General features: G+C 54.8%; 1 protein-coding gene across 2 annotated transcripts in view; it reads right to left on the reverse strand.

Moving 5' to 3' along the window:
* Positions 1 to 1253: 1253 nt before the first annotated feature.
* The window catches only part of PAXIP1 (PAX interacting protein 1), a 48276-nt gene continuing 28901 nt past the window's right edge, over positions 1254 to 20628 (reverse strand). For both annotated transcript variants that reach the window (XM_044246906.1, XM_044246907.1), the window contains 14 exons: positions 20440 to 20534; positions 17509 to 17604; positions 16463 to 16600; positions 15752 to 15873; positions 15149 to 15333; positions 13965 to 14008; positions 12041 to 12108; positions 10590 to 10692; positions 9553 to 9721; positions 3618 to 3718; positions 2537 to 2671; positions 2376 to 2451; positions 2232 to 2292; positions 1254 to 1710 (listed from right to left, as the gene is read on the reverse strand). In XM_044246906.1, the coding sequence (XP_044102841.1) occupies positions 1695 to 1710; positions 2232 to 2292; positions 2376 to 2451; positions 2537 to 2671; positions 3618 to 3718; positions 9553 to 9721; positions 10590 to 10692; positions 12041 to 12108; positions 13965 to 14008; positions 15149 to 15333; positions 15752 to 15873; positions 16463 to 16600; positions 17509 to 17604; positions 20440 to 20534 (1409 nt within the window). In that variant the 3' untranslated portion in view covers positions 1254 to 1694. The remainder of the gene's footprint in view (positions 1711 to 2231; positions 2293 to 2375; positions 2452 to 2536; positions 2672 to 3617; positions 3719 to 9552; positions 9722 to 10589; positions 10693 to 12040; positions 12109 to 13964; positions 14009 to 15148; positions 15334 to 15751; positions 15874 to 16462; positions 16601 to 17508; positions 17605 to 20439; positions 20535 to 20628) is intronic.

Here is a 20628-nt window from a genome sequence, read left to right on the forward strand (position 1 = left end):
CAGCTCCTGGAGTGTTTAAGGATTATTTCTTGGCAGCTTTTGGGAAAAAAAAAACAAAAAAAAAACAAAAAAAACCCAACAAACCAAAAAGCACTAATTGAAAGGTTCATCAAATCAGTCACACTTGCATGTTGGTTAAACAAACACCGTCTCACCGGCGACGGAGCAGATGCGTGGCTCCGCGCACAGAAGGCCCGTGTCTTCCATCCGCGCCTTCACCCTCCTGCGAGGCTGCGAGCCACGGGGCGGCGTTCTGAACACCCCGCGATCAGAACTGTGTTCTCAGAATCACGGAACTCTTCTTCCTTCCCAGGCTTTTGCAGAGCCCGAGATATGTCACAGCAACACGAACGCCATCTGTGGCACGTGCAGCCGTCAGTCCACGGGTGTTTCTAAGTCTGCTTCGGTATAAAATGATTAGCTTCAAAACGGACGCATTTTGAGGTACAATTTGTTAAAAATACAAGTAAACGCCAGAATACGTACATCTGAGAGTAAGTGCTCTTAGGGTCAACTTTAAAGAGCTCAAGAGAAGTACTTCTGGCAGCCAATAAAATATGGCACTTCGGGCAGAGTGAGCCTGGAGCTGTGCCCAACGGTAATGGGGCGGCTCACCACGAACTCCCACAGGTCAGGGCTGGACACGGACCCTTTCAACTGTGAAGTGCGGGGAGATTTCCTTCCCTCTTGGTCAAAGAGCTGCACGTGGTCCGCCCGCAGCAGAGCTGGGAGGAACACCTGAAGAAGTGATGTCCTGGGGACAGTGGGGGGGGGGGCAGGCGGCGCTGATCGCGGCGGGTTGGGGGGGCCACAAAGCCCTCCGGGAACAGCGACAGTCCCCGTAACACGGTTCTGTACTCACGTCTTTAGTGCATGTGCGGCTCCTAAACTGTACGCGGGAATCAAACTGAGAGAATGTGCAGTTCAGGAATTACCACGTGGGTCCCAAGGATGAGCAGTGACAGCAGCCCTGACCATCTGGGACCACGGCCTCCGAGTCGATCCAGAAGTTAGTGGCCGAGCACGGGGTCTGGATCGGAGCGGGACGGACGCGGGTCTCCAGGTTCTGACTGTGGGGTGCGCTGCTGCAGCGGCGGCTGGCCCGCTGCTTGGCGTTTATGCCGCTGGCAGAGGATGGCTGCCATCCAGAAATCCTGTTTTGCCTTGAAATTACTTAAAACGTGATCCAATTTGAAGTAAATCATATACATTATGCACAAAGTAAAGGATCACTCAATTCTAAGTTCAAAAGTACATTTATTTAAAATGTGGGCAAGATCTCAATATAAAAGAAAAGAGTATAAGAAAAAAAATAATCAAAGTACAAAACGTTTCAAATCTTTAACTTCCATAATTTAGAGATAGCAAGGTCTTTATTTACACCATTTTATTTATAGCTGAAGTTCTGTTAACAGTGTTGTGAAAACATTTAAAAACCTGGCAAATGAATCATAAAACCTAATGTGGGCTCGTAAATTCATATAATACAAAACATAATTTATGTTTCCTTGGAATAAAATTACACATCTTAATAAGATGCACAATATTTATTATATTTGTTCTCCTGCTTTCAAATGCCTGCGTCCCGCAGCAGCTGGAGAACACGGGCCTCTGCGGGGGAGCGCGGCCGGGTCCGCCCCGCAGCGGGCGCCGCTGGTTGTCGTCCCCCGGCTCCAGTCGTAGTGGCGAGGCCGTCAGTTAAATTTATACGTAGGCGCGTTGAGGAAAAAAACGTGTGAAACACAGTGCGAACTCACACCCCTTCCAGAGTGCCCAGTCTAGGTAAGTGAGCACGTGCTGCCATTTTTCTCTCCGCGCAAACTAGTCCACCTGTGCTCCGCCATGGCAGGACCTGGCACGCGTCTCTGACCCGGTCACGGCCAGTAAGGCACAGACCGTCCCGGAGGCCGCCCCCCGCCCCCCCCGCCCCCGCCAACCCCTGCAGTTCTGATCTCCGTCTCCTCCTGTCTCTAGGTGAGGAAAAGGCCCCTAAGAGGACACCGCCTAACTGTTAAAGTGGCTCTTCTTCCTGAGAGTAAAAGGAGCACAGAACAGGTGTTTACAGGTATTCTTAAAAATCTGGGAAAGTACATATACATATACTTATTTGTACAAAAGTACAAACACACAGAATCCTTACAGCACTGGGTCTGCAAGAATCCCTAAGTCGGGCACGTACGCGGAACACACACGACTCCGCGGGCGGTGGGAGCTGCTTGCCCAAAGGATATGATTCGTAGTCCAGGGTCTGGGTGAGCACGCCCGTCAGCACAAACTCCGCGTTGTGAACGTCTGGAAGGGACGGACGAGCCTCGTGAGCGTGGTCGAGCCGCCGTGCCCACGCGCGCGTCACGGGCAGGCGCGGCCAGACTTACCTATTCCTCTGGCAAAGTATTCTCGACATAAGTGAAGGTCATTTTCACAGGATATTAAAATTATTTCTGACAAACTCTAAGGAAAACAGAAAGTGTATCGGTTACGGACAAGGGCTCGCGCCGGGCACAGCGCGTCAGCGGCCCGCCCGCCCTCTCCCCACCTTGTTCTGCTTGTGCTCCACGAGCTTGCGGAAAGACGGCTGCTTCGACAGCACCCGTCCCCCTGCACACTCCACGATCGCCTTCATGGTGGACAGACTTGGGCAGATTCCTGGGGTGATGTAAAAATATTTTGCCTAAAAATAAAAATATGAGCACGTTTTAACTACTCTGAAACTTTAGGGTATGTAATTTTTCATGATTCTACTGCAATTTTGGACCAAATGTATAATCCCGTTATAGAAGTCCCCGCCCCTGCCGGTCAACCACCTGATGTGGGCCTGGAGCCAGGGTGCCCATCTGAGCTAGCTGGAGCGTCCCGCCAGGGTAGGTCAGGCCTGGGGGGGGGGGGCAAAGGAACTGGACCCCTGTCCTGAGAGACGTGAGGGACTCCATGGGTCAGCGAGAACACTACACCGTCCACCTCCAGGTGCAGGCAAGAGGTGGCCGGGCACCTGCGTGACCCTTGCTCGAGACCATGTGATCTCTGGGCTCCGACGGCTGAGACGTACCTTTCTAACAGCTGTTCTCTGCTCTCAATACTACCGTGTTTTAAACCGCTCGTAAAACATTCAGAAAACTCAAGACTATTTTAGATTAAGATACATCTTAACATTTCCATTCTCATTCCTAAGCTGGTTCCCTGAAATGAGTAAAAACAGATCAATACAAAAAAAACTTTTCAAGCTGTTCTAAGCATCTTATCTAAAAAATATTTTAAAATTTTTGGTCTCATTTAGGCACACGTTCAATTACTCTTTTTCCAAGAATCTTCATTCTCCAGCTGAGTATGGATTTAATGAGAAGAGCATGAAGTACCAAGGATTTGAAAAAGAAAAATCAACCTAAATGTCTCTTGCTGATTCGGTCCTTCATGAGCACAGCATGGGCCACCTGCCTCGTCGTGCGCGTGTCCAGCGGACACACAAAGCGGTGCTCCCGCACCAAGCTGGGCCTCCAGCAGGGCCCCCAGGAACCAGTCCCAGGAGGACGACCAGCCTCCCGGGGCCGGGAGTGTGCGAGCCCCTCTGCCGCTGTGCCCTGTGGGGGGCAACCGCGGGGACGCCTGTGACCACCCTTTACCTTGAAGAGCGGGGAGGCATGCGCCCGTTTCAGGGACTCCTCCAGACTGAAGGAGAACAGCACCTCGGCCTCTGCGTCCCGGAGCACGTAGTTTTGCTCGTCTGGAAAACAGAGCCGCCCACTCAGAACAGTGCAGACTCGCGGGGGACCAGGCACAGGATCCGCCCCCGAGGTCTCCTGGCAGCAGGTCAAGGGCATGTTGCACGCGGCTCACCCCCCCCACCCCAGGAAACCGCTGAATACGGAAATCCCCGCTATTCTGTTTCATTCGCTCTTCCCTGAAAACAGCCAGACAACAGGACAGACAGACTTCCTTCTCCACAGAGTATCTTCGCCTCCGGGGTCATACGCTCCTGAAAACAAATGGACTGACAGCTGGGGACCCTCTTCCACTGCCCACCTGCTCTCCACACCCCTGCCCATTCCACATGGTTTCAGCGAGTTCACAGACCCTGAAGGAGAACTCAGGCCCGGGGAACCAGCTCAGAACCCACATCATATCCAATGTGTATGTGACGACCGCAGGCCTCGTTAGACTCAAGGAGCTGGTAATAAATTGCGCAGATCTAACACACTCCTTCTAAATATATGAAAGTGGACAGCAATTTACAAGGAATAGTTTCACCAAATCTTGAGGACGTAGGAGAACTCTGTCTTTCAGAGTTCTTACGGTAACATTAAGAAACGTCCAATTTACCAAAAGTCAAAGATCATATGTTTCAGGCTTCTTATCCAAGTCCCATGCTCAGGAAAGCATTTCTTCCTCATGTCATAGTAACAACCAGGTCGCATAACACAGCGGGCTCTGATGACAGTCGCCCCAAGTACGGCACAGGGCAGGGGTCGGGGAGCAAGACGACACACGCCAAGACTTGCAGGCTACGTGCGGTTTCTGCCCAAGGTCCTGTTCATAAAGCAATGAGGCTTCACACCTGGAGAAGCCGCGTCCGCTCACCAGCCAGCCGGCTGACCCCGACCAAGAACAGTCCGATCAGCAAAGAGACAAATCAGGAACCGGGAAAGCCGGCTGATCCGCCAGTCAGACGGATGCTCCACTGTCAGGTGGGAGAAGACAGGTCTGGAAACTGGAGACGTCCTAAATGAACAAAGGTGCCGGCACACAGGACACATCAGATGCAAATGTCCAGGGCAACCGGCGAGGCCGCTGTGCCTTCCCAGGACCTGGTGGCAGGTCAGCGGGCAGCAGCCAGCGCCCCCGCCGGGGAACCAACCGGAGAGCAGCGCGGCTCTGAGGGCATGGCCGCAGGAGACGCTACCCTGGCTTCTGCGCTTCAACCTCAAACCTAACCAGACCGACACAGGGCCGCAGAGCGTAATGTGAGCCTAGAACCTCCTTGTGCCAAAAGCCAGCTAGAGTGGCTCTCACTGGACATCAAAGACAGCACGGGAACAGCCCACGGAATAAAATTTAAGAAGGAGTCCACACCAGGAAACAACAAATCAAATGAACAGAAATACCGGCACCGTTTCAACATACTTCTCCGCAAATGACACACCGCACTGAGAAGGCCCGCAGATGGCACCTGCTCCGGGATCACAGGGACCCAGGAGTCACACAGCAGAACAGCACAAGCCCCAGCAGGAGAGCTGCAAGGACCGGCACCGAGTGGGGAGGCCCTGCCCTCAATCGGGGGGAAGCAGCTGGTGTCCCCGACAGAAGGACATTCTATCAAACAACCAACCGAAGCGACAAAGGACACTGAGGAGACATGGTGACCATGTGCACGGTTCCGACCCGGACCCGCTGGATTTGAGGGACACCGCGGGGACAGCCAAGCAGAGCTGAGTGAGTGGCCATGGATTGGACTCAGGGCTATACTGTGGCCACGGGGCACGATGGCCCTCTCCGTGGGTGACACAGGTCAAGGTGCTGGGGAGGACGGTGCAGCGCTCTGGCGGCGTGCCCTTCCATGGGTCAGGAGAAACCAGCAATTTATTCTATACTTGCAGCTGCTTGGGAGCTTAGTGATTATTTCAAGTAAGTAAGATTTTCAAAAATCAAAACCAACTATATTATTTTTCTTAAATCAAAAACCAACTACGTATAAAACATGTTTATAAAGTATGTTTATAAAATGTTAAAAGATGGGTAAAACAAAGAAATGACTCTGAAAGCAAAACTTCAGACTCTACTACTACAAACCATCCAAGTAAGGTCAATATTATTCTTGAGAAATTGAGAAAATAATCCCAAAGTGTCAACTTTTGGCAAAACAAAATATTAAATGTTTATTAAAAATCAATGATTTGGGGCACCTGGGTGGCTCAGTGGGTTAAAGCCTCTGCCTTTGGCTCAGGTCATGATCCCAGGGTCCTGGGACCTAGTCCTGCATTGGGCTCCTTACTCAGCGGGGAGCCTGCTTCTCCCTCTGCCTGCTGCTCCCCCCGCTCATGCTCTGTCTCTCCCTCTCTTGCACGCACACTCTCTCAAATAAAGAAATAAAATCGTTAAGTAAATAACTGATTTGCATATACCAACAAACTGATCCTAAAGCTGATACGGAGGGCAAATGGCCAGAGAAGCCAACTCAGCACTGAAGGACAAGAACAAAGCAGAAGGCTGCCTTCCAAGCTCAGATCGACGCTCACAGAGTCAATACCGCGTAGCACCAGCAAAGAATCAATCAGGAAACCCCAGAAACAGGTCCACATCAACAATATAAACTGGTCTTTAAGAAAGGAAAGGGCAATACGACTGAGCCAAGACCAGTTTTTCAACAACTGGATGTTCACATGCAAGACATCAAAAAAACAAACCTAGGAATCCAGACACAGACTCAACACCCTTCACAAAAATTAAAATGGGTCACAGACCGAAGTATAAAACTATGAAACTCCTGGAACACGGGAGAAAATCTAGATGCCTCTGAGTACGGCAGTGACTTCAGGTACAACACCAAGGGCATGATCTACGGAAGGAATAACGGATCAGCTGGACTCCATGAAAATAAGAAATGTGTGTTGTGGGACAATAATGTCAACAGATTGAGAAGACGAGCCACAGACGGAGACACAACTGACTCCGGACCGCGCTCCAAAACGGACAAAGAACTCCCGCGAGTCAACAGGAAAACAACTCAATTTAAAAAACGGGCAAAACCTCTGGATAGACGTGGCACCAGCGAAGATACAGAGATGGCAGATGCGTATGACAAATGCTCCATGTCTGAGTCCTCACTGCACCGCAAACTGCCACAGAACGAGGTGACCACTGCACAAGGCCTAAAATGGCAGCAACCCCAAACACCGACACCACCAAATGCAAGCAAGGATGTGGAGCGACAGGACGGTCCTTCATCTCCGGCAGGAATGCAAAATGGGGCAGCTGACGTGGAAGATGTCCGGTGGTTTCCTACCAAACTAACCGCACTCTGCCCACGTGACCCAGCCACCACACCCCTTGGTACAGACTCTGAGTCACAGCCCCACAAAACCTATACGAGAATGACGGCGGCCGCTGTATTCGTAATTGTCAAAACTCCTGTCGGCGAACAGATCAACTGTGGTCCACGCTCAGTGCCACAAAGAAACAAGCTACGAAGCCGTGAAGGCACGGGGGGGACACGGAGATGCAGCTCGCTGGGCACAAGAGCCGCTGAGAAACGGCGCGGATGGCAGGCTCCAGCGCAGGACTCCGAGAAGGCCACGGCCGTGACCTGCAGACACTCGGGGGCCGGCCGGGAGATGTACGAAGATTTATTACTGATACGTAGTAAGTGTTTACAAGCGACCGAACCCCTTCGACCCCTCAGAGGTCAACAGTTACGCCAAACAATGAAAGTCAGTTGGCCAGAACTTCGTGAAATGTGGACGGCTGTGAACTTTACGGATAAAAGAATCCTGTTTCACAAACGGGTACAGCTGCTAAATTAAGCAACTCAAACTTCAGCGAAGGAACAGACTGTCACTTCTAAATTTTACGGCTCGTCTACAAAATTGGGAGCTAATATGTGAGTTTATGGGAATTGTTTCTACAGCTTTGTTCTTTGGCCCACACCATTAGGTTTCATATCTCATTAACATCCTTTAAGAACAAAACAATTAATTTCATTTGAAAAACTCTGAGTGTTACTACAGTCATCCTCATTATTTGTGGATTCCGTATTTGTGAATTTGCCTACTTGGTACGAAGTATCTGTAACCTCACGTCAGTGCTCGTGGTGTTTCCACAGCCACGACGACAGGTAGCCCCCAGACGCGCCTGTCCCCAGAAGGCGATGCTCTAGACCGTAAAGAAGTTTCCTTTCTGAGGTCTACTTAGGGTTAATTTGTTCACATTTTCCTGCTTTTTGTTGGTGACTGTAGTTTCTGAGCCCCAGCACAGAGCGTGGCGCTGCGGGCTCCCCAGGGAAGAGACCGTCTTGTCGTTTGGACAAAGCCCGAGATGAACCGGCTCCATTCGGGTTCGGCTACTGCAGGACTGCCCAGGCCGTCGTGGGGAAGGAGCCAAGAACAGCTCGTAACTGCGTCTTTAAACAGGGGCACTCAGCCAACCAGGTTTTACGGAGCCCACGAGGGTAGGTGTTCACCCGCTGATGACAACGTGACCAGGGCTCGCGGGACCCAGCCCCGAGCTTCCTCTGGGAGTGACGGCTCGGTGTTCCCGAATCGGGGGTCTGCGGCTGCGCTGCAGAGCGTAATTACCATGAATAACAAGAATCGGCTACACTCGTATAGTTGAGGATTTATTACTGATCTTCATGTAAAGGATTCGTTCCTTACGACTGACCTGGAGAGAGCATCATGGAATTTAAAGTATGGTTCTCGCTTTGCTATAAACAACAAACCTAAGAGTCTTCAGATAACTTACTCATCTGGAGCCTAATCTCTCACCTATATATCAGACTACCGGAACTTTAAAATATACACACTCTTTACTGTTTTACACTAAAGATTGAACCACGTTTAAACATGGACCGGAAATGCCTCAATGTAACACGAACCAGCACCTGCCCTGCTTGGGACAAATACTGTTAGTTTCATGGGTCTGAACAGCACCAGGCTGGTGGGGAGCAGGAGGGTCTCTGTGGGTCTGGTGGGTCCGTAGCGTCCTACTGCCCCAGGGGTGGCAGCAAAGGGGTGCAGGACCCGGGGCACACGGCTGGCAGGGAAACACGAGTGTGAGAGAGGGAGAGCGAGGGAGAGTGTGCGTGTGTCCCGTAAGCAGAGGCCGGGAAGGAGAGAGAAACACGAGGCCGGGAGTTAAGTCTTAGCGCCACCGCACTTGGGCTTAAAGACCAAAGCAAGCAACTAAACAGATGGTGCTGATGCTTGTCACGGGGCCAAGCTCCCTCTCCTGCTCCAGCGGACGGGTAAGGGGTGAGGATGTGGTTGCAGAGGGCTGGGGAGGCTCACACAGAGGACAATGCCGCTGACGCGAACGAAGGCGCAAATGAACTGCAGCCATAAAGCTTCCTGGAGAAATGGTCTGGAGCTCACACTCGCTCTCTGCGTAGCAAGTTCTAAAACACTTGGATAAGCTAAGAGACAAACCTCTCCCGAGAGCCCAGAAGGAATTCACTCCTGGGGCTCTGAACGACAGGAGGCCGGCGAGGGGAGGCAGAGCCCATCCCTCTGACGGAACCGGCCATCAAACCCGGGCCGGGACCGCCACAGACACCGCTGCCCGCGGGGACTGCCTTCTACTGCCGGTTTCCAAACAAAATACATGGGTCAGCACCCAGCAAAGGGTGGCAGGGAGCTTAGCTTCCCTAGCACTGCCTGAATGACCGAACCTCCTACTTCGTAGCAAGACACAACAGCAGCCACGGACTCGCTGGAACGGGGAAGAAATTCATGAAGTTAATGGTGAGTCGTCCGGAGTAAAATAGTGAACTGGTGTCTGCAGGGACGAAAACGGACAAACACCAGGGCAAAGAAGGTCTGTCTGTAGCAGGACACGCGATAAACCTACCGATAAACTTCTGACACTTGAAGCACTCCTCCAGCCACTCCGGGGTCACGATGTGCCGCACCACGGAGATGGCTGTCAGGAACTTGACCGTGCGCGTCACTTTGCTGGCGATGAGGTGCGTGCACTTCTGCGCCGACTCGGCGACCTCGCCCCCCAGGATGTAGAGCTTCTGAAGGGGGGAGCACAGGCAGCGATGAGTGCGGCCTCAAGCGCCCCGGGACGGCGCGGCACGGACGGCACCCACGGCTGTCGTCGCGGCCACAGACGCCACCTCCCTACCAATCAAGTCCCCGAGCACCAGGCAGCGCATCTCAGACCCGCAGGTGACACGGGTGTGCATGAAGCACGGTCACCTACAGTCTCTGCTTTCGAAGAACCCCAGCAGAGACGTGACTGAGGAGATGCGAGCACGTGGAAAACACGCAATCGTGAACACAAAAAATTAAATTGTACTGAACCTAGAATCCCATCTGTAAGTTTCTTTCCCTTAAAAACAATGAAAAGGAATCCAACAGGACAGTCACGAACTTTTCACTGCACCCCACCCCCATGGCCCAGCAACAGGAAGTGGCTGCTCCAGGACGGGTGTCTGAGGTCGTGTCCCCACTTCCTATCCAAGGACATGACTCCCTGAGCCTCCCCCAGGTGGCCTGCAGCTTCAGCGGGAGACGCTGAGGGGCTAAGCTGAGCCTTTCTAGGACAATGGCCTTTAAGCAGGCTTGCTCTTGTTTCTGCGGCTATAAAAATGGGTCTCGGTCTAATCACCAGAGTCCTACTAAGAAAGCAATTGTCTACGTAAAAAACCAAATGTAGAAAGCACAGAATGAGGTGAAAAAACCCTCAACAATTTAATGACTACTTATTACTATAAAAACTACTACAACTACTTTGTAAGTATATGTTATTAAGACTAATATCCTAATAGTCTTAGGATATTCCTGACTCAATGTTATTTTAATTAACTGCTACCCTAAAACAAATATATACAGAAAGGCACAGGGCTAAATATCCTTACAGAAAGCAGAATATAACTTTACCTTAATATACTGTTGAACCTGGACAGGCTCAAATCCAGTGAAAAGCACAAAAGGGGTCAATTCTGGTGTTAACTTTTTGGTGGGAGGCGGTATATCTTCGATTCTGTAAAATGAATACAGAAAACACAAAGCTGACTTTGTTCACTTGAAACTACTAAAACCCCTTGTCTGCTAAAGATCATTTCTATTTTACCAACTGCGGGGAGCTTTAAGTATGTGGGGATTTGTCCATCCGGGAGAGTGCGAGGCGCCTGTCCTGTCTGTCCCCATCTTCCTCAGTCTCCCCAAAACACTGCACGGTGCCTCCAAGGAAAGTAACCCACTGACACCCCCCCCCCCAATGACAAATGTTCTCAACTCCTGTCTCGATGGTTCTGCCGAGGACCTGGTCTGGGTGTGCGTCAGCCACTGAGGGGCGTCCCGGGAGCTGCAGCCCCTCACAGGACCTCTGCCCTGTCTTACATACATCAGAGGCTCAAAACAAGCTACTGGACTTAAGCACACCTTTTAAATTAAATCACTGGGTCTTTTACTTATCCTTAAAATTTTGGAGTTCCTTTTTTACCCTACATTTGAGACCATCTAAATGAAATAGTTTTTAAGGTTCATTTGGAGGCATTTATATGACCATTTAAAAAATGATCATGGGGCACTGGTAACTCCATTGGTTAAGTACCCAATCCTTGATCTCAGGGCCACGAGATCGAGCCCCGAGCTGGGCTCGGCACCGGGCAAGGAGTCTGCTTGAGATCCTGTCTCCCCCCCCCGTCGGCACCCACGGCCCCATCACTGCTCATGCTCTCGCCCTGTTAGATATGGTCACACAATCAGGACGTTACTGAATCCTTCCGTGACTCACACACTGTGATGTGGGGGTGGAACGGGCAGGATGCAGAGCAGGGGAGAGACTAGGGGAAGCTGGTGACCACAGGGCACAGCCCAAGCAGGTCAACTATGGTTTGCACGTCCAGCTGGGAAATAAGGGCTTTGGAAGACGCCCGGATGAAGCAACAAGCTCCCGGCTCATCCTGTGTCTACTGTGCCTGATGCACCCAGTGACAGCCGGGACGCCACTGCTGCCCGGAGCCGGCCAAGCGGGTCTTTAGCACGGGAGCCCCGAGCCCCGCACACGCCCTCCCAACCCCAGCCCGGCGTGCACGGCCAGCCCAGCCCGCCCCACTGGGCCCCCAGTGCACTCTGCCACAGCAGCTATGTCCCTCAAGCTTCTGATAAGGTTTTGTATAAAAAAACAAAACCAAAAAAAAAACAGCTGTTTTTTTTTAAATTAAAGAAAATACTTGCCTTTCACTTTCACGTTGAGCAACGAGACAGAAACAAACCGCAACAAAGTTGCAAGGCAATAAGCAAATCTCATTTACTGTGGAAACACCCCAAACCCGGCTCCCCAGACGCGCCGAGGGCCGAGCGCGGCAGGCGCAGGGCGGCCGTACCTGGCTCTCTTGGAGGAAGGCTGGGCCGTCACGTCGCTCGCTTTCGGCTTGGGAGGCAGCCGCACGCCCTGCAAGCAAAGGGTCACGTGCTCAGCTCACCGGCCTGTGACCGGGCACCCGGGTGATTCATGTAGGGAAGAGCCAGCGCGCCTGTGACGGCCACGCGCCGCATTGCGGCGACAGCAGCACCCGCCCGGGACCCCGAGAGCCGCTGCCGGCAGCAGGCTCCAGACACTGCTGTGCGGCTCGCCGCCCGCCTTCCAGGCCCCCCAAACCCTCAGGCCCTCGGGGCATCCCCATCCTCCCCTTCCCCCCACTGCACCACGCAGGCCGTCCTCCAGCTTCAATACCGCGTGGCGGTTTTCACTTCACGCATGTGGCCCCGTATCCCAGGGTGGACTGTGGGGAACACGGTCACTGCGGTCACAGCCCCTCGAAGCCGACGGCCCCTCAAGCAGGGCCGCCAGCTGTGCGCGTCGTAGGACGGTCACGGGGCGGCCCGCGGCGCTTCCCGCGGCTACTTCCAGAGACGCGCCGTGGTTTATGGCCCGGAGCCCCTCCTGATCGCTTTCTAACCACTGCTGCCGGGTGTAGACGGCCCCTGCACAAGTCCGCGAGCGTGCAGGCGACGCCAGGGACCCCCGCACCCCGTCAGACTTAGGGCCGGGCTCACGGGCCCTCCCCGGCACCCCGACAAGCGCAGCCCTCGGCTCCCAGCAGGCGGCAGGCGCTGGCAAGTGTCCCCGGCGCCACGGACCCGCAGCGGCAAGGAACACGCAGGGACGCCAGCGGGGTGATCAGGCTGCTGTGACCGCCCGTACGGAGCCACAGGAAGGTGGTGTCTGTGGTGCGGGACATGGACGGGTCGTCCCTGAGGACCAGGTTCCCAGCTTCATCCTCGAGGCCACCATGACCCTCTCATCCAAATGGATCTGGAGAGTATCTGCTTTTGCTCAGGTGTCCGAGCTGGTCAGGTTTCAGTAAAACCACACTTGTGAGTTTAAGCGACAGGAACCACGCCACATGACCACGTCAACACATCGTCAGGATGAAGGAAACACTCTGGACAGTTGTCAGTGGCGTCTAACGACGTTAGACGTGGAAGCGCCACCGCAGATGGTCAGGAAGCAGGGCACAGGCTGAGGCGTTCTCGTAATCCTGAGACGAGCACGCTCCTCGGCCGCTCGTGGGACACCAACCCTCCCTCTAAAGGTCCACGTGACCTGCAAGTCCATCAGCGAAAAAACCCAGCAGAGTGCACACGGTGGCATGCACCTCACCTTGAACCTTTAACTTCACGGCCCCCACCAAGGAAACCACGGCTGTCCTCGCGGTGGCAGCGCGGCAGCAGTGACGGGGACCAGGAACCAGGTTCTACAGCGTGGCATTACTTAGACGTGCCGCGGAAACATAGCCCAAAACACCACTCGTGTCCCACCATCACGTCTGACCGACGGCCCCACCCGGAGGGCAGCCCAGCTTGCCTCCTGGCTGTCACCCGCGTTCCAACTTGAGCCAAGGACAGAATCAGATACCCCCCCCGACGTGGCCAGGCGCCCCCTCCTGTGTCCTCTGCGGCCCAGAGCGCATCGGGGCTGCCGGTGCTGCCGTCAGGGCTCCCAGCCCGTGCATGAGACAGAAACAAGACGTATGTTTGTCCTACTTCCTTCTCGCTCTTTCCAGCAGCCACACGGCTCGTGAAAGCCAACAGTGCTCTTCCACGTAGAAGTACCAAGGACGGAAACCACCACCCGGTAAGGGAGGAAAGGACCCGGGGCTAAAATGTTTTATGACAGGTGGGGAGATACAACCTTCATTTGTTACGTGGACTAATTACTCAAAGAGTTTTTAACTGACAAACACAAATCCTGCACTTTTATAAGACTGTGACAGCCTAAGCGACTTGGCCAAAGCCTGAACCTACCATTAGCAGCTCGGCCGACACTTTCAACGGGACTCTCCAAGCATCTAGAGAGAAAGAGAAGTTACTTTACAACAACACTGCTTACGTGGAAAGCCTGTTGGTGAAAACCTTTTCTGGGGCTGGTAACCTTAGACACGTAGGTGACTTTCAATTTTATCAAGGACACAAAACAGAACTTCGCTTGTGCTAACTTCTCTTCCAGGACGAGGGCAGGCGGGGACAGTGCTCAGGGGTGAACATGCCGTGCCTTCTCTGGGTGAGGAGCACGAGGAAAAACACTGACAGCCCAGCAACAGGTGTGCAGAGTGAAGCTACCCCACAGCCCACTGTGGCGGCCGGCGGCCGGGCGTGGGCACCATCGCCACATGGCCATGGCGTCAGGGAGCCAGCGTGAAGGACCACAGCACATCCCCCACACATCGGCTGGGTTGAACGCTTCAGGGAAGGACGAGGAATCTTTATGATGCTTTCATTTCAGAATGGAAGGAAGACAGGTATGTCTGTCCCAAAGAGAGATCGTGGCTTAAACCGAGGACCTCTCTCGTGATTGAAGGCACCCGGACCTCACGCTGAATGAACTCGACAAGCGAGCACAGTGAAGCAGAGTTTGAATGACCGTCTTCTCGAATGGATGTCCTACAGCACACGCAGCACAGCTGTTGGTGGGGAGGGTGGGCAACAGAGGTCGGTGCCACCCAGGAGCAGCAGCAGGCTGGCCCTCACCTGCCCTCACCTGCCCACGCCTGCCCTCGCTGCCCTCGCCTGCCCTCACTGCCCTCGCCTGCCCACGCCTGCCCACACTGCCCACACCACCCCTGCCATGGCAGGTCAGCCAAGGCCCGACAAGGGCAAGAGGCAGGAGCCAGGTGCTCGTCTACCACTGAGGCAGAGACGGCTGGGCGTGGGTCACGGGGAGGGGGCGCTTCAGAGACGCAGTCACTGGCTGCAGACGAGACGGCAGTGCCCTGGGAGCTCCTCCGTCTGTGAGCGGCCACCAGGACGGCGACTGAGAACACGGAACGAGTGAGGCCTCCCTGCGGGGTGGCCAAAGGGAGTGTGGGAAGGAGACCAGGAATGACAGGGAAGGAACACGACGGGAAGGCTAAGGGCACGGTTATGCCTCCGGTAAATGCAAGGCGGCGGGAGCCCTGTAACCCTTGACGCGCCGGTGAAACCCCACTTACCCAGAAGATTGAAAACCAAGTGCGGAGTCGGGGCGAAGGGCTCCTGCAGATTGAATGCCGTGTAGCGGCCGTAGTGGACCTGCCTCAGCGCCTCGAAGTTCCCCAGGAGGATGTCGCCGAGCCACTGCGCATTCACACACGGTATCCTCCACTCCTTGGCTTTTTCATACTTCAAACCGGTAGGCCTTTTTTTTTTTTTTTTTTGAGGAAAGCACATTTTTTTAAGTGTTAGACTTGCCTACTGTTCAAAAAAACGTTTATTTTCAACACAGTACCATAGAAACATCGGGGGCATCTCAGCAGAGTCACCAGTAACCCCCGGAGGGTGATTCCAGGACGCGTCCCAGCTCACGCTGGGTCACCGGGTTTTCTGCTAGTTTACTAAGTTCACCTTATTCCCAGCACCTAACTTAATCCTAATCTTGTTGATTCCTCTAATTTCATTCCCTTTTATAGGTACTGCTGCTGCTATCAAACAGATCACTGCCGTTCTTCCAACCGACTTGGGTTCTCAAACTCCCACCAGGGAACGAGGAGGACCGGGAGCCCCGCCCTGCACCGGGGTCCCCTGCAGGAGCCCCAAGCCCCCGGGGCCACACTTACTCCTTGCAGATGAGCACCGTGTTGCCGCGGCACAGGTAGCCCGTGTACTTGGCGCCCGCCAGGTAAGCCATCAGCTTCAGGTCATCTCTGTCACTGTCGACAAATCCAGTCACAGAAATAATCTAAGCACAAAGAGAGCAAATAAGGCCAAGACACAGGGACAGTTTGACCCGTGAACACCTGCTCTTTTACCCACGTGTGTTTCCACGCGTCACCCGCGTCCCTGCACACAGGCAGGAACGCCCCTCCTGTGAATGTCCAAACCAGCCTCTTGTCCACGGTCCACCGGTGACATGCGGCGCCACTGGGGAGGTGGGGGGGGGAAGAGGGCAGCGAACACGACAGCAAACACGGGGAAACCTTGCTTGCGTGAACAGGATGCCGTCCGGATCATTTGAACAAAGTTCTCTCACTAAGCACATAAACGTGAACTGGCCAGTTCCTCGTTCTCACTAAACCCCAGCCTGGAGGTTACGTGAGTGAGAGACCCCACAAGTCCGGGTAAGTCCTGCCAGCAGGGCCGCTCCCGGCAGACGAGGCCTGGTTTACTTGAGGGTTTTAAGTAGCGGCAGAAGCTGGAGAGACCCAGTGAAATTCTGCTCCATGCAGGGGACTCTGATGGCTTTAATGAGTGCCAGGACAGGGACTCAGAGGCCCACGTGGGAGACGGGCAGGTGGGGCAGGATCACGACGCCAAGGGATGTCCCTTACGTGCTGAGAGCAGGGCTTTCCGCCCGGGGGGAAGGCCACCGGGAAGTGGAGGGCGCGGTGAGGCGGCACCAGCTTCTTCTTCTTTAGGACCATGTTCAGCCAGTGCGCCGTGACACACCTCTTCCTCTCCCTGATCGCCTGCCAAACAAGATCACAGGTTTGCCGGGCTGGCGTATGTGCGGCTGCGGGAGAGGCACAAAGCGGCCCGGCTGTGTAACTGCAGCAGCACCTGCGTGGGAAGGCCTGTGGGGACCGCAGGGCACCGAGCGCTGGCTTTACCAAAAGGACAAATGACAGAGGCAGGCGGATTCTCACGCAACTAACAATGGGACCACCTACATACAAGCAGCCTGCAACGGGGTACAAAAGCAACACATTTTATAACAACCTTAAAAATAACTTTGATCATGAGTAAGGTTTGTGATCATCAACATGATAATTTCCCTTAAGAACACCAAGGACCCCAAAGAGAACAAGTTTCTTCTGAGAAAATATAACCGCCCACTAAAATTAACCACAGAGTAGAGAAACGAACCCTTACAAGCACTTCTACGTTTTCAGGTGCAGAGTGTTTAAGAGGAGCTTCTGGGCATTCATGACATACCTAACGACCGCGGTCTGTCTACCAACAACACCACCGTTAGAGAAGAAGAGACTGGAGGACAGTCGAGGTGACACCAGGACAAAGCCTGTGCCCCACGGGGCCTTGGAGCCCCTCCTCCAGCCTGCGGACGTACACAGCCCCACAACAGCGGGAAAGCCTGCTTCCGTGCCCGGTCGGTCAGTGCTGCTCTGGCCCGAGTAAAAGGTCAGTGTCCTGTCCCTGACACCACCTGGGCTCACCTTCACTCTCTCCGCGCTCAAAGACATAGAGGCCAGCAGTCCACGAACATATTTATCCCGGCACAGATTGACGAAAATTACTAAAAACATATTCTCTTTCAGAAGTAGACGAAAGTCCTTTCCAAAGACACTAGTCTCTAGAACCCTCGGATGGTCCTTGAAAAGGGACAGACCTCACTGCAATCAGAGCCGGGGCCACTCACCTGCGCGTACGTCCCGCTGACCTGACTCTCGCACAGCAGGTGTGTGCACCGGCTGGAGAACGTGGGGTCCACGGCGCCACCATGCGTCTGGATTATCTAGACACACACAAGACCCGAAGTTGCAATCGACTTCAAGCACTCAGGAAAACAGAGGAGAACGGACTTTCAGGTTAGACTGCTCTCAGAACAGTCCACGACAGGTTTTCACAGCCTACTTCGCCGAAGGGGGTGCGCTGGGTATCGGCCGTGTTTATGGGTGCTTCCGTCCAGCACCACGACGTGAAAACGAGCGTCAGCACTCTCTGAATCTGAATCCCCAGACGGAGATGAGCGAGAAATGGAGCGCCCTCTTCCTGAAGCAGGGCCCTCCCCACCTGGCACCACCACGTGCCAGAGCCGCTGATGCTGCGGGGCAGAGGGCGAGCCCGTGCGGGACGCGGACCACAGCCCTGGAGGCCGACAGGACCGCCCCAGGAACCCCCCAGGTGTGACAATGAAAACCTGCTTCAGACATGACCAAACAGCCCGTGATTAAAAGCCATTACTCATTTCTTTAAAGGGAAAAAAAAAGCAGTGAGAAAGCAGTGAATACCAAAATCTGTTAACTCAGACCCTGAGTGGGGGCGTGGGGCTGCTCTGTGCCACACAGGCATTAGACGGCATTAGACGGCGTTAGACGGCGGGCCGGGGCTCAGAGTCCAAACAACTGCACCGAGAGACTGTCGCTGTCCGCTGAAAAAGACGTGCCCCGCAAAACAATTCTGCTTCACCTCCTTGTTAAGCTTCGCTATTCTAGCCCTTTGCGCACACTGGCGAGGCCTGCCGGAAACAGCCACCTCCCCTGCCACCGCCTCTGGTGCACCTGCTGTGTACCCCCACCTCCAAGGACAGGACAGAGTCCTGGCCACCCCTCCCCCCATCTGGCCACATCACCGTTCGCGCTGGAGTCCGCCTCCGGTCCGTGTCCACTACTGCCCGTGCCCTCCCCAGGCCGGTCCAGAACTGCCCTCCCGCCTCCCTCTTCCCGTCCTGCACACTTTCCCTCTGGCTCCCAAGCCCTTCAGAGAACACCACGGCAGCCAGAACGAGGCCCGCACGTCCCCAATGTGCTTCCCCTTGGATGAGAGCCTGATCCCCTCCGAGGGTACAGGCCAGCCCCAGGGGATAGGGAGGACCATGGGCAGGGCTTCCTCCCTGCTGGGCTGCAGCTCACACGCCCTGGGGGCAAGCCAAGAGGCTCCCGCCCACCAACCCCACCACCCACAGGGAGCCCGAACCCTGCCCCCCACCCTGCAGCACCGCTGCCTGGTGTCCCACCCGAGGAAACGAGCACCGCCCCCACTCACGGCGCCATGGGTGGCCCGTCCCACAGCAGCACATGGCACAACACACGCCTTGCCGATAAGCCCACCAAGCGGCCTGGCAACCCCGCTCTACCCAGTGCCACCCCTGAGACCCCTCTGCGTGCCCCAGCAGAGGCGGGATCCTCCGGCCACTCACCTTCCCATCTGCAGGACATGGCCCCTGCCCTCACCCCACTGACTGTGGAAGGTGAGGACACCGTCCTTGCCACTCTCAGCCGGGGTCACCTGCCTCAGAACTCTGAGCGGCACCTGACCTGGCGTGTCCCCCCCACCCCACCGCGCTGAGCCCTGCCCTTGCCTCCCCTGCTCTCACACTCCTGTTGTTTAAGGCTGGCCCTCCTGGGCTAATCCTTTAATCCAACAAAACAAAAGCAAATTTTTCTCTACCTTTCTTTGAGTTATTCTACTGCTTTTTAGGACAGTCTCTAGGCACGGCCTCCTACCACTTCCGTGATTGTATTCTGAAGAGTTTTCTGCAGCTGTAACTCTCCAACGGGCACCGCCCCCTCCTCCGACCCCTGCCCCAGTACAGGGTCCTGGCATCACTTCCCGGTACTCCCTTCACCCAGCTTTCATGATTTAAAATGTGCATCTCTCCTGTCTCCCTGTCCTCTCATAGCTCTAAGGAGAAGACTCCGGCGTCCACAACATGGCACGTAACGGAGGCGTCAGAAGGGATGCCCCAGCCCAGAGTACGTGCCTTTCCACTGCCCCAGCCGCCCCTGCGCCACCTGTCTACCTGCACTGCTCCATCTGGGAGACCCTCCAACGCCCACTCCCGCTTGTCCTTTAGGACGGACTTCAAGAATCACCTGTTCCCGCAGACCCTCCCAAGGCACAGACCCGCCACCCAAAGGGTGATGTTCTGTCTCACGGCTCGCCTGCACCCACTGTCCTGCCTCGTCAGTCCCGTACGGACAGCTAGTTCGCCAACTGACACACAATCTTCTGTGCCCCGCAATATCCCCCACATCCGAGCAAGCTGGGCAGAGCAGGGTTTACACAACAGGAACGTTCCGAGGGACGCGCGTCCCGGGCGAACCTGAAGCAGACTCACACTCGGATTTCTCTTTTAAATCTGACTCAGTTGGGGATTTGCGGCCCTGAAGGGAAAAGTACCGCCTTCTCTTCTTCAAAGGCCACCAGACAGAACGCCGACTACAGGCACTACAGCTCCACGAGGAGAGACTGTGCCATCCCTTCCCCGCTGGAGGCTCAGGTGCCCCAGCACTGCCTCTGGAGACAGGACTGAGGCACACAGAAGTGCACGGTCCCTGCTCTGGGGCACCGAAACCCTCCTCTTACTGTCACATGCACAGCGACACACAAATAACGCCCGCCCGCAGAATGTAGGGGCTGAAATGCCGGGAAGGGTGAGCACGCGTCACTCTCCCCTCACAGCTGAACCACCCTGCAGCCCAGGAGCGCCTGCCCGAGGTCGCGGGGACCGTGAGTGCAGACGCCGCCATGCGTGCGCGATGGCGCTGTGTGTGTCGGGGCCCGGGGGCGGGTCGCCACTCAGAGCAGAGCGCTGGGGACAGGCTCTTCCTCTGCGAGCACGACTCACCCGCTTCCAGGTGGCCAGCAGCTGCTTGTCAGACATCTGCTCCGGGTAGTCCGCAATCGCAAACACGCATCCCAGTAAGAAGCCTTCTTCCGGAACTGGCACAGAAAGACACAGGAGACGCGAAACCCCGTGAACACAGGAGTCTGCGTGCGCACACACGCTCACTTCGCCGCGTCCCGTCTGGAGGTG

The sequence above is a fragment of the Neovison vison genome, chromosome 4 (genome assembly GCF_020171115.1).
Source record: "Neovison vison isolate M4711 chromosome 4, ASM_NN_V1, whole genome shotgun sequence".
Taxonomy (NCBI): Eukaryota; Metazoa; Chordata; class Mammalia; order Carnivora; family Mustelidae; genus Neogale; species Neogale vison.